A 20,121-nucleotide genomic window follows, 5' to 3' on the forward strand; every position below is an offset into this window, starting at 1 on the left:
ACATCTTTGCCAACACTTGTTATCGCTTGTCTTTTTGATAATAGCCGTTCTTACAGATGTGAGGTGATATCTCATTGTGATTTTAATTTGCATTTCCCTGATGGTTAGTGATGGTGAGCAACTTTTTATGTAGCTTCTGGCCATCTGTGTTCTCTGTGGAAAAATGGCTATTCAGAGCCTCGGTCCATTGTTTAATTGGATTGTTTGGGGGTTTTTTTGCTATCGAATTGTATAGGTTCCTCATATATTTTGAATATTAACTCCTTATCAGATAGATGGTTTGCAAATATTTTCTTCTGTACCGTAAGGTGCCTTCTCATTTTGTTGTTTCTTTTGCTTTGCAGAAGCTTTTTAGTTTGATGTAGTCCCACTTGTTTATTTTGCTTTTGTTCCTTATGCTTTTGGGGTCAGACCCAAAAAAATCATTGTCAAGGAACATTTTTTTGCCAATGTCAAGGATCTTTTTTCCTGTGTTTTCTTTTAGGACTTATGTTTAACTCTTTAATCCATTTCAAGTTAGTATTTGTGAGTGATGTAAGATAATGGATCCAACTTCATTTTTTACATACGAGGTCTGACAATTAAGTTCGCACACTCATTCTAGAAAAAGTGCTACACACATCGTTGCTGAATATCATTAGGGTCACCTTCGAAGTACTCCCCTCGGAAGCTATGCACCAATGCCGGTGCCGAGTCCACCCTTCAAAGCAATTTTGGAACTCTTTTTCTGGAATGGCCATCACAGCTGTGTCGTATTACCCTTGATGTCCTGAAAGTCATCAAAATGTCTTCCTTTCAATATTTCCTTTATCTTTGGGTAAAGCAAGAAGTCATTGGAGGCCAGATAAGGTGATTAGGGAGGGTGTTCCATACAGTTATTTTTTTATTTGCTAAAAACTCCCTCACAGACAGTACTTGTGAGCTGATGCATTGTCGTGATGCAAGAGCAATGAATGAATTGTTGGCAAAAAGTTCAGGTTATCTAACTTTTTCACGCAGCCTTTTCAGCACTTCCAAATAGTAAACTTGGTTAACTGTATGTCCAATTGGTACAAATTCATAATGAATAATTCCTTAAATAGCAAAAAAAAAAAAAGGTTAGCAACATCATTGCAACAAGTTCGCGAACTTAATTGTCAGACATTTTGATGGTTCTCCAGTTTTCCCACCATATTGAAGGAACTATCCTTTCTTTATTGAGCACTCTTGGCTCCCTTGTCAAATATCGGTTAACCTTATATGTAAGGGTTTATTTCTTTTTTCTTTTTTTTTTCATTAAAGTTTATTGGGGTGACAATTGTTAGTAAAGTTATGTAAGTTTCAGGTGTACAATTCTGTAATACATCATCTATATACACCACATTGTGTGTTCACCACCCAGAGTCAGTTCTCTTTCCATTACCATATATTTGATTCCGTTTACCCTCATCTACCACCACCCTCCGCGAACCATATGATTTCATTGATATGTGGGATATAAAACTAAGAACAACAAAAGAACAAGACAAACAAATGAAGAAACAAAACTCATAGACAGACAATAGTTTAGTGGTTACCAGAGTCAGGAGACAGGGCTTATTTCTGGGCTATTGATTCTGCCCCATTGGTCTATGTGTCTATTTTTATGCCAGTATTGTACTGTGTGGTTACTATTGCTTTGTAATACAATCTGAAATCAGGAAGTGTGATGCCTCCAGTTTTGTTCTTTCTTGGGATTACTTTGCCTATTTGGGGTCTTTTGTGGTTCCATACAAATTTTAGGATTGTTTTTTCTATTTTTGTGAAAAATGCAATTGGAATTTTGATAGGGATTGCAATGAATTTACAGATGGCTTTGGGTAGTATGAACATTTTAACAATATTAATTCTTCTAATCCATGAACACAGGATATCTTTCCATTTATTTGTGTCTTCTTCAGTTTCTTCATCAAAGTCTTGTAGTTTTCAGTGTACAGACTTTTTCACCTCCTTAGTTAAATTTATTCCTAAGTATTTTCTTTGATGCTATTATTGTGATTGTTTTCTTAATTTCTCTTTCTGATAGTTTATTGTTAGTGTATAGAAATTCATCTGATTTTTATATATTAATTTTGTATCCTGCAACTGTATTGAATTTATTTATTAGTTCTAACAATTTTTTAGTGGAGTCTTTAGGATTTTCTATATATAAGATAATTATCACGTTGCAAACAGAGACACTTGTACTTTTTTCTTTCCAATTTGGATGTATTTTTTTCTTTCTGTTGTCTAATTCCTCTGGGTAGGATTTCTAGTACCATGTTTCCCTGAAAATAAGACCTAGCCAGACCATCAGCTCTAATGCATCTTTTGGAGCAAAAATTAATATATTACCCAGTATTATTATATTATATTATATTATATTATATTATATTATGTTATGTTATATTACATTGTATTTTATTATTATTGTGTTATGTTATATAAGACCTGGTCTTATATTAAAATAAGACTGGGTCTATATTATATTATATTACATTACATTACATTATATGATACCAGGTCTTAGATTAATTTTTTCTCCAAAAGACGCATAAGAGCTGATTGTCCGGCTAGGTCTTATTTTCAGGGAAACATGGTACTATGTTGAATAGGAGTGGTGAGAGTGGGCCCACTTGTCTTGTTCCTAGAGGAAAAGCTTTCAACCTATCACCATTGAGTATGATGTTAGCTGTGGACTTGTCATGTACAGCTTTTATTGTGTTAAGGTGCATTCTTTCTACACCAAATTTGTTGATTGTTTTTATCATAAAAAGGTGTTATATTTTGACAAATGCTTTTTACCTCTCTGTTCTGTAGATGCTTATGTCCGAGATGGTTTTGTAAGGAGAGTAATTGCTAGTCATGTTGCATTTTTTTTCTGTTGTGAAGAACAATATGCCTAATTGTTCTAAAGTTTCTTCATAATACACAACTTTAAAAAATATTTTGCCACATGTTCATTGTACTCACTTTAAATTTGTTGTAAGTTATAAAGTTTTGATAAATTAAAAAGAAATCTTTATAGAAAACAAAATGCATGAATACCACAAGAAGGGCTAAATATCTGAGAAACATCCTAGGAATGCTTCTAGGGTATAAATATATGATCTCAGAATGCGAATGTTCCAAGATAAATTCCTTTCTAAGACATGTTTGTTAAATTATTTTTAATTGCATTCACTATATGTCAAGCACTTAAATTAGGGAAAACTTTTAATGAAGAAAAAGTTAAGAAAATAAGATCAGAACTTCTTAAGAAGTTAAACAGTTAGTTTGTGATCATTGTGAAAGCTTTATTCAGAATTACCGGAAAGATTTCTTGCCTATTTAGATTAAAACAAGTCTTGGTGTAGACTTTTCTCTAAGCTAGGTCAGTCATTTGTGAAAGTAATTAACAAGATTTTTCTACATAACCTTTGCCAAACATTGGTTGGAACGATAGCTTTTTTCTCTGAAAGTCGTTTTGTTTGTTTGTTTTTAAATAATAGCTTTTTTGAGATATAATTCACATAGTATAAAATTTACTCTTTTCAAGTATATGTAACTCATTGGTTTTCAATATATTTATAGAGTTGTGCAACCTGTACCACTTTCTAATTCCAGATTTATATCACTCAAGAAACTATTAGTAATCACGCCCTTTTCTTACCTACCTCCCAGCCCTTGGCAACTGCTAATCTATTTTTGTCTCTGTGGATTTGCCTATTCTGGACATTTTATATAAATAGAATCATACAATATATGCTGTTTTGTGTTTGAGGTCATTTCACTTAGCATAATGTTTTCAAATTCTGAGAAGTCTTTTTAATGTGAGGATACCACTGCATTAAGTACTGTCCTAACCTCTCCCATTTGTTAACGACATTGTTATTTAATAGGTAGAAACTAATATTGCAGAGAACAATTTTTAGCTGTAGATTCCATTTTTCTGAGAATTACCAATCTGCCCTGTGAGGTGTGTCTATGTGTTTAATATATAAATTGTAAATTTATAAACTTAAAGAGAAACTTTTATTTCTTATAATTCAGATACCTCTACTCATAGTATAAATTGAAGTTTTAAAAGCTTTTGTTAAACCTACCTGTGTTGATACCACTTATTAGTAATCCAAAATTATAATGTAATAATATACAAAGTGACAAGGATAAACATTTAGAATAATCATAATCTGTAAAGGGAAGAGGGCTACACCTACCATTTGAAATTTCTATGTCTTGAATTATCTTACTTCCTGTGTTATCAGTTTTGTCTGTTCGTCTTGTGCTGATGGTTTTCTTAATTGGTGCCTGGATTGATTTTCTTAAGTAGATTGTGTGGATTTGCAGTATTGTTTTATGTTTGTCTCTCCCATGACTAGGTGAGCAGGAGGGCCCACTGGGCTAAGTTGACTTGTTTGGTGTTGATTGGCAGTCTTTTCTTTAGGATGAGTGGTCTGGATGTAGCCAGTAGGCAGGGTGCACTTGGATACAGAAAGAAGAGGGCCTTATTCTGGGAGGCTCATTCCTCATCCTAGCTGACTTACTCTCCAGGCAGTCCAAATAATTTTTAAAAAGAAATGTTCTCTGGTTGAATTTTTTTTTTTTTTTTTTTGGCAAGTTGCCTTCCTTTTCAGGGGTGGAGGGAAAGGGGCAGGGAATAGAATAAGATGTTAGACTATTACAGGTGTTTGAATGCAGACTTTCATTTAACCTCCCATTTTCAATCCCTCTTCTTCAATTCTGTTCTCATACCTGCCGACTACAGGCCTGGTGTTTGTTGAGGCTCCTGCTTAGTAAATGTCTTTCCCTTGACAAATGTACCCCTTCTTGAACTTATTCTGGAACTTATTCTGGCTTCCTCATTTGTTTCCTCTGTCCACACACCTCCATTTGCTTTCCATTTTTTGGAAATTTGTTTGTTTTTCAGTTGTTGTTAGTATTGTCTCCACTATTATATTATCTGTTGCTGTATAATAAATTACCCAAAATTTAATGTTTTACGAGTAAAACAACAGTAAAATTCAGGTGTGGGCTTAGGGCTGGTGCTGAGGCTGAGGGGACTGCCCCAGGCCTCATGGGCGTGTCCTTGAGAGGGGGTCCGGCCCCCCAGTTTGGAGATTGTCAGGCAGCTGGCGCATGTCAGCGTTAATCTAGATTAAAGCCTTATAAATCTCCGGGGGCTGCATACTTGGGGTTTAATAGAGGCTCAAGCGTTTTAGGAGTTATCTCCTTAAAATTCAAGGCTTATGAAGGTGATTTTCTGGAGGTCATGGGCCTTACAGTTAGTCCTGTGAGAACTGAGTCCTACAGGCTAATCCAGGGAGACTGTTGTTTTGGTATTTAATTCTGAATCTGCATATATTCGATAAGGAGTGACTCGTGCATGGAGCAGCCCACCTTCTTCCACACTCCATCATTTCCGTAGCATCCTATTGGTTATTACACAGGTTAGCCCTGTTCAGTACGGAAGGAGATAGTACCAGGAAGAGAGAATCATTGAGGGCCAATGGAGGGTTAGTTCCTTTTTTTATTTCTTTTCTATTAGTGAGATGGGATATACAGTCAGCCTGCTTTCTGTAACTTAAGTTCTATTTGTAAATTTATGTGGTTGGTTTGATAGGAAAATATAACCATATAAAAAGTAGTCCAAAATGGAATTTAGCCTATTTCATGACCCAACTTATAATAGTTTTGGGACTTTGGACATTTCTTTCATGGTTGTTCAGAGGATTTTAAAAATATTAAGGCTTTAAAAAATATTACTTCACATTCAGCAAAGTCATTGCTTGCCAAGAAAGAAAAGGCCCAGTCCCTTTTGCACTTCATTGAGGACAGGGGAGAAGTGATTTAGGATGTTTGAAATCTTCAGCTAATCTCCAAACATTCTTTTCACTGGTTGCTACATCTATTTTATCTGTTTTTATTGTTGCTGTTGTTGTTATTGACTTGTTTGATTTCTTACATGGTCATTTTTAGGGTACCTGTGAACTATGGGAGATAACTAATAAGGCGGGATGATGCTTTGGTATAAACCAATATAGTATTACTTTTCTGTTTGAAGATATTGAAGTGAGTTTTTGAAATGTACTCTTTGGGGAAAAGAATAACTTAGAAATAAAGGACATTTCAAAAGTTTCAGCTAACAAAAAAAAAAAAAATTTTTGTTTTTTTGGTAAATTGCATGTTCCCATATGCTGGGATTAAACTGTGTTACTGACCTCTGCTTCTGAAGTAACATTTAAACTCTAGTAAAATGTTACTCTTTCTGAAACCTTTAAAAAAGTTTTTGGAAATTTTGTCAAAAAAATTTTCCTATAAAATACTAAAATGAGAAATTAAATTATCATTTTAGTGATTTGCTTTTTGCTTTAAAAAATTAAGATTCATGATTTAAATGTTTCTGAATTGTCATTATCTCTTAAGAGTTGATGATAATGTTAGCTGGTATCAAATCTGCAATATGATGTATTTCCACAGCTGCAAGCCTATTTTAAGAGATTTACTTAAATGATTACGTCAGCCAAACCAACAAATAAGCAAGGTAGACCAGTAAATCAAAACTTGACTCTGGACTCTTTCATTGTTGGGTTTGTTCACTTCTTATTAGTATAAATTATTTTACGTAATTTATAAGTTTAATTGGAGCCCTTGTTTCCTCCTTAGGATTTTTTTCTACTGTAGGTATACATAGATCCTATTTGTTTTGATAGTGGTACAAAACTTGATTTAATATCTAAAGAATTTCCATTATAAGTTATTTTTTAAACCTGGTAGGTTTTTATAACCACAAAAACACTTTTCCATTAGCAAAATACATTTTCCTTAAAATATGAGGGGAAATATTACTTAAAGCAGAAAATATATTAACATAATGTCAGATATTGTTATTTCTGTTTACCTTTTTTTTCTTTTGCTTCTGCTCTAATAGACCTATTTATACATCTTAAATATTGCGATGCTTAATCTTCTTCCCTCCTGGATTTTTGGATAAGGCTGATAGGAAAGTGTGATTTGACATTTAAGAGTGTAAGCGTTGGAATAAATGCCTAGGTTTCAATTCTGCCATTTAGTGGTGGGGCTTGAGGCAGTGCCTGCTAATCTAAATCTGCTTCTTTATCTGTAAAATGTGGATAATAATAGCACCTACTTTATGAGTTGTAAAGATTAAATGAGATAATCAAGTTAAAGCATTTAGCACAGCATTGAGTGCATATGAAGTGCCAGAACATGGAGAAACACTTCCAGAATAGTAGAGTAAAAACACCTAAACTTCTCCACAAAAGTACAAAAACACTGGAAAAAATTGTCAAAATAAAAATCTTCAGAACTCCGAAAAGTAATGAAAGACTTGTAAAACTTCAAGGAGCATTTATTCAAAAAAAATGGCTGAATCTTCTTTAGAACAGTGAACTTTGTGGATTCATTTGCTCTATTCCCACCCCCTTCTCCACAGTAGTCTTGCAAATCAACAGCCTCACAACTACAGGCTAACTGAAAACCAGAGGCCCAGTACCAGAGGCTCAATGGTAATTGTTTAACATGACAGCTACCCGAGGTGGTGATGCCAGTTGGGGCTAACGAGAAATTGACCAAAAAACTTAAAAGGAAAAATTGGTCAATGAGATGTTTAAAGGGGTCTTTGAAAAGCTCCAGTATATTCCTGGGAATCTAGAAGGCCAGAAACATATGCAGAAATCTGCATATGTTCAAGAAAGACCTTAGATGTCCCTGACTCGCACTCTGGCTGCCTAGATGGCAGCCAAGGCAGACAAGAAGAAAAAAATGACTGAATTGAATTTGTCAAAAGTAAAAACTTTTGCGTTTCAGAGGACACCAACAAGAAAGTGATAAAGGCAGCAGAATGGGAAAAAATATTTGTAAGTCATGTATTTAATAAAGGACTTATATCCAGAATACATAAAGAATTGTTACAGGGCAGCTGGATGGCTCAGTTGGTTAGAGAGTGAGCGCTGAACAACAAGGCTGCCAGTTCAATTCCCACATGGGATGGTGGGCTGTGCCCGCTGCAACTAAGATTGAAAACGGCGACTGGACTTGGAGCTGAGCTGCGCCCTCCACAACTGGATTGAAAGACAACAACTTGGAGCTGATGGGCCCTGGAGAAACACACTGTTCCCCAATATTCCCTAATTAAAAAAAAAAAAATTAAAAAATGATTGTTACAAGTCAACAATAAATAGACAAATAATCCAATTTAAAAACGGGCAAGGATTCGAATAGCCATTTCTGCAAAGAAGATATACAAGGGCCAATAAGGAGATGAAAGATGTTCAACATCATTAGTCATTGTATAAATTAAACCACTTTACACATACTAGGATGGCTATAATAAAAAAGATGGACAATTATAGTTGGAAGAGTATGGAAAAATTTGATTCATCATACATTGCTGGTAGGAATGGAAAATGGGACGGCCAACTTTGCAAAACAGTTTGGCAACTTCTTAAAAAGATAAACATAGAGTTACCATGTGACCCTTCCATTTTCAGGTATATATTCAAGAGAAATTAAAAAACAAAAAAACTTGTACACAGATGTTCAAAGCAGCCTTAATTGTGATAGCCAAAAAGTAGAAACAAGCCAAATGTCTATCAATGAAGAATGGATAAACACAATGTAGTGTATAGCCATACAACTCAGCCATAAAAAAGACTGAATTAGTGATACATACTAGTACATCATAGAACTTTGAAAACATTATACTAAGGGAAAAAAGCCAAACACAAAGGGTCACATACTTTTTCATTTATATGAAGTTTGCAGAGTAGGAAAGTCCATAGAGACGGAACGTAGATTAGTGGTCTCCAGAGACTGGAAAGAAGGCGGGGGTTGGAGCTGACTGCTAATGGGCAGGGCTTTCTTGTTGGGGTGATAAAAATATTCTGGAATTAGTGGTGCTGATTGCACAACCCAGTGAATATACAGTAGTCCGCCCCTTATCTGTGGGGGATTTGTTCCAATACTTCCAGTGGATGCCTGAAACCATGGAGAGTACCGAACCTCATATATACTATGTTTTTTTGGTACATACATATCTTTTCACTTAAAGGAAGTACTTTATGGCTTCTGTTTGGCATATCCGAATTGCCAGCCTCATTGCTCTTGTGCTTTGGGGCCATTATTAACTAAAATAAGCGTTACTTGAACATAAGCACTACGATACAGCCACAGTCAATCTGGTTACTAAGACGGCTACTACGGTAAGTGACTAACAGGCAGGTAGCACATACAGCATAGATACGCTGGACAAAGGGATGACTCACATCCCGGGTGGATGGAGTGGGACAGCACAAGATTTCATCACACTACTACTCCGAATGGTGTGCAATTTAAAACTTATCACTTGTTTATTTCTGGAATTTCCACTTAATATTTTCGGACTGTGGTTGACTTCGGGTAACTGGAAACCGCAGAAAATGAAATCATAGATAAGGGGAGACTACTGTACTAAAAACCACTGAATTGTATACATTTTAAAAGGGTGAATTTTATGGTATGTGAATTATATGTCAATAAAGTTATTTAAGAAACAAAATAAAACAACAAAATCCCTACAGTGTGCCATTTAAATGGATCACATGGTACTGAAAAATAAAATTATTCCAAAGGTTTCTTGCTTAGCTGGCTACTCTATAGTGTTTGCAGTTTTTTTAACAAACTGTCAGAAGACTGGAATTCCATTTGTAGAGTTGTTATATTAGCCAGAGGTTCATAACTATTTTTCAGTTATACAAAGGTTAGTCAGAGCTCCATATAAGAAAAATTCCTTAGAATTAACCTAATTGAGATCATTTCAGTGTTTTTGTAGAAAGTTTTACTTCATTTACAGTTGTGAGTTATAATACTTTTAAGCATTCTTTGGATGATAAAATCCTCTCTTTTTCAGTGCTTCATCTTCAGTTATTTTTGTTGATGAATTATGAGATACTGCTTTTCTGTGCATCCTATGGATTTCAGTAGTTGGATTCAAAATGAACTAAGCTTGTTATAAAGTTTCACTCTTCTTTACAACTGAATTTTGAAATACAATGAATTCAGATCTTACTAGCTGTAAAATCTTATTGAATGATTTTTATAGTTTAATCAAATTGAGTATATTTTGATGTTAGCAAGATCCTATTTTCTATCTCATATAGTTTTTTCTCTTTGTATCATTGTTGTCTGTTGTAATCCACTGTATGCTTAGCTTGCAGAACACAGAGAAGTACGGCATACCTACAGTCTGGAGTCTCTTTGTCACTGTCCTTTTTATGAAGAAGCCATGCATTTAGTTGAAGAAGGAAAAATTTACTCAAGAGTGCTTAGGTACCATTTCAGTTTTGCTTACGTTTATGAAAAAGATTAAGGTGCTGTTGCTATGTTTCTATGATATTTATTAAAAATGGTTATGAGAATAGGAGAAAGTATGTTTTAGGCTCAAAAAAAACTTTTTACATGTTTTGTCAGTATTGAAAAGACATGTGTTTTATATTAAGATCCTGAGGTTAAGCCTTGTTTGAGTCTAGATTTGTAGTAGGCTTGATCTTGAATAGAGTGTAACAGTTGTCTCCCCTGTTTATTACATAGAACTGAAATGTTGGAGTGCCTAGGAGACAGTGATTTTCTTGCCAAACTTCACTGTATTCGACAGGCTTTTCAGGTATTTTTTTTTTTTAAACATTAAGATACTTTACCCAGCCACTCATCCCCACCCTCATATAAACAGCTGCATATAAACAAGACAGCTCTTTGCTTTTTATTACCGTTATTCTTAATGGCAAATATAAAGTCTACTATGTTTATTTTTCCTGCCTGCCGTTTCCCTTCATTTGACTTCACTTGCCATTGTCCTCTTCCATGGCTTCCCAGGTCCTCTACAGTTTGTCAAAACAGGATATTTTGATGCTGGAGATGGGTACAAATGGCTGCTTAAAATAAAAATCCTCTTTCTTGTTATAAATTAGTGTGTGTTCTAGATTGTTTGTTATTTGAGTCAATTGTGAAATCATTGATTTCCTAAAATGAAATAAGGTGATTAAGCAATAAAATTATCTTTACTTTTTATGTGTTGGGGCTATTTAACATTTATTTTAGACTTTCTAATATTGAACAGAATTTAAATCCATATTTATCTCCCTTTAATCTTTTTTGATTAAGTTTCAAGAGCTCATTTTATTTTAGTCAATGAGGACTTGTCTAGGGTTTGCCTAATGAAATAGTGCCACATACAATTCATTGACTGCTAGGGTTATTTGTGCATAGATGTGCTATAAATTCAAATGTCCATTCAAATTAATTACAGGTCTTCTTTTTCTTTATGTGGGGATGGACATTTTTTCCAGGTAATCCTCTCAGAAACAGCCAACAGGATATTCCTTGCTGAGAGTGGAAGGAAAATTTTATCAGCATTAATTGTGAAAGCACGAAAGGTAAACTTATTTTATTGACAAGTTTTTTACTGTTTCAGTTGAACTGAAAATTAAAATACATTAAATTTTTAATAGAAGAAGCAGTTTTTGTAACTAGTCACAAAGGATGTCTCCAATGTGTTTACACTGCCTGCAGGGCTGCAGTATTTGCGTCTGTTCGTCATATTAAAAATAAATAACTCAGAGCATTGATTTTTACTTGGGTTGATTTATTTTCTATGTGTAAAGCCTACACCATTTTGATCAAGTCGTTTCTCATAAATTATTCCCAATTTGCCATTAAGTCTGTGAATGTCCTGATGAGCATTATCATTAGATCTGCTACTACAACCACCACTATTATTATTTCTAATACTTCGTCTCTTACCTCCCTCAATCCTGTTCAGTAAGATGGTTCCAGGAAATAGTGTAGATCTCACAAATCTGGAAATATAAATTGAGCTGCCTCTTACTCTTACTCATCTTCTTGGAACTGAATGAGGCAGAAGCAATGAAAAGAACTTCACAAAGACTATAAGGAACAACTTTTCTTTATGCAAGGTTGTCCAAATGATGAGGAAAACCGAAATAAAATGGGCCTTTCTTGAGCCACTTGAACACCTTGTTTTCAGACCCAAACTATTTGAACCTCAATCCCATCATTATATATAGATGGGTATATATAATTAATTCTATAGTTATATATATAGTTAAATATAATTCTATAGTATTAGAATTATATTTATGGTACCCTATTTCAGAGGGTTCTTATAATGATTAAATAAATGATCAGTGGGAAAGCAAATTTTTTATAAAGTACAAAATAAATGAAAGGTAATATTAATTACTTGCAATTCCCAATGTAAATCTTATGTTGCTTTCTTGGCCTTCCCATGGCCACGATTTGAACTAGAGTTCCTCCTAAAGGAATAGAACTGCATCAGAAGCTTCACATGTATCTTCTGTGAGCACAGTTTTATCCTAAGGACTGACCTAAATACGCATACGTTTTTGAGTAGTAAGCAGTTTGCTTATGACATTTTATTAACAGTGTTAGTCTTGACTTCTGCAAAATGTTGGAACAACAAAATATTAAATCAAATGAATATGGCGTACCTTAAAAAATGTATTTTAATTGTTACCTAGTAGAATGAAGATCTAACAAATATACTTGAAGAGTAACTCATTTGTTTTGTAGGCTTGAGCTTTTATTATAAAGTTGAGTTTAGGATTAAAGTGTGTTTTCTTCTGCAGAATCCAAAGAAGTTTGAAGACGTTTTTGATGAAATGATCTATTTTTTAGAGCAGACTGATCACTGGGATAGTACTGAAATGGAACTTGCTGCTAGAGGAGTAAGTTCAAATTTTTTATATTTATTCTTCTTAGTTATTTACACATAGTATTTACATAATTTAAGGCCACTGTTTCCTTTTCCTTGTTAAATGACAGGAAAACCAATTATGTGATGGTGGTTATGGTCATAAATAATAGCAACCACAATCTTTATATATTGGGGCAATAGTTGAAAATAATCGGTTTTCAAAAAGCCTTTTCCTCCTTCCCTTCCTTCTTTATGAAAATCAAGAACAGGCCCTAGCAGGGTGGTAATGGTGGCCTTTGCAGAGCTGGTTTCAGATGGGACCACAGGCAGCTCTCTGGGGCTAGGGATTTGGCTACATATACAGTATCAAACAAACAAATATATTGAGACTAATTGGAGCCAAGTCTTATTGTCAGATAAGGGAGGTATAAAAAGCTAGGGTTGGAATTGGATCTGTCAGTGTGAATTCATAGTTTACAATGTATATAGATAGATATAGAAATAAATGTAAAGGCTTACATATACATAAATATACATAGACTTCCTTGCTCCACTCACTGAGAAGGTCTGGGAGCAGCAACACCTCAATGGAAATTACTCCTTGCACACAGATCTTGGCTTCTAAGTACCACTCTCCACGAAAAGGAACTAGGTCTCCTTGGAAAAAATGGATGATTTTAGCACTGGGATAGGGAAAGTACATGATGAGCCTGAAACGTGTTGTGACAGAAGCTTAAAGAATGAGTTTGCAACGGGCTGAAAGGCTTTGTAGGCAGAGAAAACAGTAGGTACAGAGACATAGTGGCATCATCTTTCCTTCCCCAGTGTTCCCTCACTTGGTGAAGGAATCGGCATCCACTCAGTTGTGCAGGCCAGAACCTGGGACCTATCCTTTACACCTCCCTGACCCTCGCCTCCCTTACCGTGTTCATCTCTAAGTTTGTCAATTTCAGCTCCTGAATATCTTTCAGTTTCTTCAGGTTTCCTCTGTTCCTGCCAGCCCCCTTGTAGTTCAAGTAACTGTTGTCTTTCCTTGGACTACCTCAGAGTCTTTGCCTTCCCCGATCGCCTGCCTTCTCCACTCCCTGCATTAACTCTTTCTCCTCTCCAATCCATTCTCCATATTGCTGCCACAATGCTCCTTCAAAATACAAATCTGATCATCTTCACTCCACCACTGTCCCCCTAAAATACTGTGAAATAAAAATCCAATATCATTATCATGGGCCATAAACTCAGCAGGAGCTGGCCCTTCTCCTTGTCTCTCCTCTCTGCTGTCGTGAGCTACAGCCTCTTGCCGTGATTTTCTTTGACTCAACGCTGCCGTGTTCCTTCTTACCTTCAAGTCTTTGACAAGGTATTTCCTGTACCTGGGATGCCTCACTCCCTGAATAAAGCCCTCTGTGACATCCAGCCTAGATTAGAAGCTCCATCATAAGCTCTCGTAGTACATGTACTTTTTCCTTTACTGTGCTTATCACATTTTGTTGTTGTGAATCTGTGGGACTATTTGTTGCTGTCTGTTTTCCCCACTAAACTCTAAGCATCTAGTTTGCTTACTGTAGAAACCTGAGCTCCTGGTATAACATCTAGTGCAATACAGTATACATGAATAAATGAGAGAGCAAGAGGTTCATGATGTGCTGGGGAAAACAGATATACCAATAGCTAATGACAAAGCAGTATGAGCATTGTGGGTACCATAATGAAAGCACGAACAAAGGACTCCTAGAATAGAGTGGAGGGAGAGATTAATTTCACCTGATGGGCTCTAAGAAGGAACAGATGTCATGTGAATTATAATTTCTGGTGGTGAGTTGTTTTCATATTTGTCTCTCCTCTTCTTTTTCTTTTTGTCAGAGATACAATCTGACTCAACTAAAAACACCCAGCTGTTTTAAAGTCTGAAGCCCTGGCTCAGAATTTATTTCAGCTCTATGTAATAATAATTTCTGTTTTAATTCATAATTTAATGCAGGTGAAAAATCTAAATTTTTATGATGTTGTTCTGGATTTCATATTAATGGATTCCTTTGAAGATTTAGAAAACCCACCCACATCCATACAGAATGTAGTAAATAATCGCTGGCTGAACTCTTCCTTCAAAGAAACTGTAAGTGGTGGTTTACCTTTCTCAACCATTTACATTTGATGAGAAATGGTCAGAACTGGAAGGATGAATACCATTTACATGTATATCTATCTGTAGAATGACTAGTGTGGACACTGAGCTCATCCTTTGATACTGGGATCAGATGTGTATGATATGTAGCATCTTCAGATGAAATTCCTTTGTAGGCTCTTCTGTCAGTCCCTGTCTTGACCAGAAATATTCAATATTTCCTTAGATCTCAAAAAAAAAAAAAAAAAAAAAGACCAACAACAACAACAACAAAAAACCCCTCAGGCTTTAGTTCAGGTCTAACAAAAATGTCTATAACTGAAATGGCTCTGTGACTTAAATACAGCAGTTGCAATAAAAGGTAATATATGTATTTTTAGAGGAAAATATAGAGATGCATGTTTCCAAGTACTATGAAAAATTAGGGAAGGAAAAAAATAAGCATGTGCCCAAAAAAGGAGACTTAAACTGTATTCTATACTTTGAATGTTTTTGCTTTCTGTTGTTTTTTTATATTCAAATCTCTTTGGCATTTTTGTTGTTGTTCTTGGGCTTTAAGTGTGTACTTGGAAGTAGGTGGGATAGATGTTCATGATGACGTTTGAATGCCTTTAAAAAAATGTTCCAATTGGCTATTTCACAATTATTTTGCAAATTCCTGAGACTAAATTTTAAAATAGTTTTAATGAATCCATGTTTCCCTCAAAGTATGTTTTAAGCATAAAAGGTACATGTTATCTCCATTTCCGTAACTAATTTGGTCGAGTGACCTTGATCAAAGTCTGGTCATGCCAGAATAAGTCAGATTTCTTCAGGATCCATTTGGGCGTTTTTGTCTCTATCCTTATGGTTGTAGTTCTTTATTTGAACAAAACAGTTAGCTCTACCCACAACTATTCCTAGCATTACTGATCTTGAAACAAAAGTACTTTGTCTTCATTGATATGCATAAAACATTTATTGTATATGTGCATCTATGTATACATATTTCTACTCTTTTCCTGTAGGAACAGAATTTAAGAACTCTGGGAGCTGAATTACAATTACTAAGTTCATTGGTACCTGAGTTCATCCTTTTTTTTTTTTTCAGTGGCTCTGTATTTAATTTTAAAATTTATAAAAACAAAACACCTTTCATTAACATTTATAAACAGTAGAAGGCACCTGGACTAGTTCTTATTAGTAGTTAGTTTTGAACATTTTTAGACCCATCAACTTTGAATTTCTAATAAAAACCACTCTTTTCTAAATGGAAAGTTTATATAGTTATACATTTAAATCTTGCTTTTTTTCTTCTGCATATATTTAGGCTGTGGCTTCAAGTTGTTGGTCCGTACTAAAACAGAAAAGGCAGCAGATGAAGGTAAAATTCATCATACCTTGGACTTCTTTGTTAAGTAATTGAAGCGCCTGTCAAGCACCTGAGTCAGTTCTCAAGTGGGGATAGCAGCTCATAAGGACTGTCCCTCAGCCTAGATGAATGATGTATTGGTACTAGGTTAGCTTCTCCTTTTTTGAATTCCTTCTCTTCCTGAACATTCTGTAGAGTTCAATATAGCAAGTATTAAAGCATGCATGGGATTTCTACTAAGTGGGAGAGGGTTTAGGGTTGGAAACTGCTCTGACAGAATTTTAGTGTTTTTTTTTTTCACTAAATGATGTTTTAAGATTTTAAAAAATTGTTTATTATAATGGCTTCCACTTCATGTAATCCAAATGAGAATAATGAATTGATTCCAAAAGCTGTTTTATTCACATGGTAACACTAGTGAAAAGAGTCTCAAAGTTTATATGCTGCCTCCATGTCCTACATCCTTCAGCCCATCTCACCCACTGCACACTGCTCTCATCATACGCTCCAATGGCAAAGGGCAGGGACTCTGAAGTGAGACTTCTGGTTTCAAATGCCACTTACTAGCCATGACCTCTGGTAAGTTGCTGAACCTGTCTATGCCTTAGTTTCCTCATCTCTAAAAAAGAGCATAGTATGTACCTCATGGGATTTTGAGGATTGACTGTATAGTGTTTAGAACAGTGTTTGGCATAGTGTATTATGCAAGTGTTGGTTATTATATTATTATTATTATTATTATTATTATTATTATTATTATTATTTGCCCACTGACCACTGAGTATTTTATCATATACATATTTCTCTGTCTGATCCTTATAACTTTGAGATTGTATTGCCAAGTGCAGTGTTTCCAAAGCACAATTCTCAGAGCGTCTTCAGAAGATTCTTGTTAAAAATAATTCTGGAGACTTTTTTTTTCCAAATGATTCCAGAGATCCCGTGTTTAAATAAGCCACCCAAATGATGACTGTAAATGGTAATGTTTGGGAACCACTGGTTTAGGGCTAGGGAATAGCCTTATAGACTGAGTTTGATTTTCATATAGCTAGTAAATATGATCATAGGCAAGTTACTATCACTGACCTTCAGTTTTCCTATTTGCAAAATAGGGTTAATGCCTACCTCATAAGGCTGCTGTAAGGATGAAATGAGATAATATCAACGAACTTAATTTAACCATAAAATCAGGAGTAAATATTTAAAAATTTAATATGTGGTACTTTCCATAATTATAATATTATCATTATATCTAACTCTATTTCTTATTTCTTAGCATAAATCTTGTGCCTTAAACTACCTTCTTTCTGTATCCACGCAATCCTATGTATCTTACCTCTTGGGGAATGCCATACTCTAGCCTCTGTCCTTAAATAACTCTTACCTACTGTTGAGTTCAGGTCAGTTATTCCTTAGTGAAGCATGTCTCTTCTACTTCAGCCCATGTTAACTTCTAACTTGTCTGAGCTCCTAATACAGTTAGGGTCTGTATTGGATTTTGAATTTTAATTTATGCAGAACATCTCTTAGACCAGCGTGTTAACTTCAGTACATCCCTATTAATTCTTTGGCCTTCACCAGTTAATTGTGTGTGATTTAGGACACGTTATTTAATCCTTCTGAAGTATCACTTTTTACATACTAAAATGTCATGACCTACTTTTTCAGGAACGTTTTATTTAATTAAATAGAACCTAGCACATTATTTGGAATATAATGAGCACTCATTAAATGGTAACTACTGCTATAATATATTTCTTAAATTGAGGTTTAGAAGCTGTCTTGGAGCCTGTAAAATAGCAAATAACCCCTCACAGATACAATATCTTCAGGCATAGTTATCCCCAGTTGATGCTATATGGCAAATCCTATAGGATCTTATTTAACAAAGGAAATTCGGAAAATTATTAATAAACTTAAAGAGTTTCCTAAATCACAGCTGTATGTATTAGTATTTCACAAGAAGAGGCAATTACAAAAAATGCTTCAATAATGTCGGGTTTCTTAACCAAAATTAGAATTCTAGTAAGCATATTTTCATACTTAATCATTTAAAAATTGTTTTTAGTCTGGGATCTGGTCACTATGGCGGAGTTGGTAAACACTGTGCTTGCTTCCTCTCATGACCACATCAAAAGTACAACTAAAATACAGAACAACTATCATGGAGAATCACCTGAAGACTGTGGCTGAGTGAGCTGGAGGACAGCTGCACTCCCAGGTAGTCCTCTTAAAGGGACTACGCATGGACTTACTCGCAGACGGACTCACTCACTCTGAGCTCCAGCACTGGGACAGCAGTTCAAAAGGCGCCAGGGACATATGGGGAGGAACTGATTGTCTGGCTGCAGGGAGAAGGCTGGAGGGGTAGCCATCTCCTGGACGGAGGAGCTAAAGAAAGCCACTGTTTCTTGTGAGCCCTCCCTTTCCTGTGTGCAGACACAGGCAGACACCATATCTGAGTCTCCATCAACCTGGCTAACACCATTTGTTCGCCCCACCCTGGTGATTCCCTGAGACCCATCCAACTCAACTTGCAGGCACACTCAATCCACTTACTGTGGCTTTTTTGTATAAACCTCCTGCCTTGGCCCATGCCACAGACTTTCCTAAAATCTCTCAAAGGTTCACAAAACCCAAGCAGTATCTGGCTTCAGCATGTCCCATACCTCTTGATGAGCAGCCCTAAGCCCTGCACTAGCAATAGCCAGTCTCAGTTTGTGGCTTGGCCTCTCGAGACACTCCAAGCACAGCAAGAGGGAGTCATCTGCAGATTCCTTTGTGGCTCATGCCAGATGGCTCTGGGGAGGGCCCAGGCTGTGGTTGAATTTGGCCTACAATGGGTTCCCTCACAGGAGGCCCCAGGGCTGGCACACCCATTGGTCAGTTTTGAACTGAGCCCGAGCACCAGAGCATCACCTGGTGGCCTCCAAGAACAACACATCCAAAGGGCAGACTAGGCAGGCACCAGAACTCTGCTAAAGTGAATCGGCTCTGTAGGGTCAACCCCTGCACAAGAGCTTCTCCACTGTAGTCACGACCAGTCCTCACAGCCAGTCAGCCCGAGTGTCAGTCTCTTCAACTGACGTGCAAACAGCAGCCAAGGTTCAACTACAACAGGAAGACACACACAACCCATACAAAGGACACACCTGGAGCACCCGGCTCTAGTGACCAGGGAGATTTGACCCCATAAGACACCTACTGCATAAGGCCACTCTACTAAGACTGGGAGACATAGCAGCTCTACCTAACACATAGCAACAATTACAGGGTGGCAGCCAAAATGGGGAGACAAAGAAACACATCCCAAATAAAAGAGGAGAACAAAGCTCCAGAAAAAGAACTAAACAAAATGGAGACAAGGAATCTACCAGATGGAGAGTTCAAAACACTGGTTGAAAGGATGCGCAGTGATTTCAGTGAAAACTTCAACAAAGAGGAAACATAAAAATGGAGATAGAAAACATAAAAAAAGAACCCGTCAGAAATAAAGAATACATTAGAGGAAATCAACAGTAGATAAAGCAGCTGACTGAATCAGTGATTTAGAAGATAAGGTAGCAGAAAACAACCAATCAGAATAGCAAAAAAAGAATCCAAAAATAGGAGAGTTTAAAGGGCCACTGGCATACCATCAAGTGTACCAACATTCACATCATAGGGGTACCAGAAGGAAAAGAGAGAGAGTAAGGAATTGAAAACCTATTTGAAGAAATGGTAACAGAAAACTTCCCTAACCTGGCAAAGGAAGTAAACATTATACAAGACCAGGTATCTCTGAGAGTCCCAAACAAGATGAACCCAAAGAGGCCCACACCAAAACATATAATTAAAATGACAAATGTTAAAGACGAAAGAATCTTAAAAGCAGCAAGAGAAAAGCAATTAGTTACCTACAAGGGAGCTCCCATAAGACTGTGAGCTGATTTTTCAACA

The 20,121-nt window shown here is 35.9% G+C and overlaps 1 protein-coding gene across 2 annotated transcripts in view; it reads left to right on the forward strand.

Annotated features, from left to right (window-relative positions):
* The window catches only part of MIGA1 (mitoguardin 1), a 76,995-nt gene that overhangs the window by 49,367 nt on the left and 7,507 nt on the right, over window positions 1-20,121 (forward strand). For both annotated transcript variants that reach the window (XM_033114045.1, XM_033114043.1), the window contains exons 9-14: window positions 10,187-10,305; window positions 10,567-10,639; window positions 11,322-11,408; window positions 12,642-12,740; window positions 14,688-14,822; window positions 16,141-16,194. In XM_033114045.1, coding sequence (XP_032969936.1) covers window positions 10,187-10,305; window positions 10,567-10,639; window positions 11,322-11,408; window positions 12,642-12,740; window positions 14,688-14,822; window positions 16,141-16,194 — 567 coding nt within the window. The remainder of the gene's footprint in view (window positions 1-10,186; window positions 10,306-10,566; window positions 10,640-11,321; window positions 11,409-12,641; window positions 12,741-14,687; window positions 14,823-16,140; window positions 16,195-20,121) is intronic.

This window comes from Rhinolophus ferrumequinum, chromosome 9 (genome assembly GCF_004115265.2).
Source record: "Rhinolophus ferrumequinum isolate MPI-CBG mRhiFer1 chromosome 9, mRhiFer1_v1.p, whole genome shotgun sequence".
Lineage (NCBI taxonomy): Eukaryota > Metazoa > Chordata > Mammalia > Chiroptera > Rhinolophidae > Rhinolophus > Rhinolophus ferrumequinum.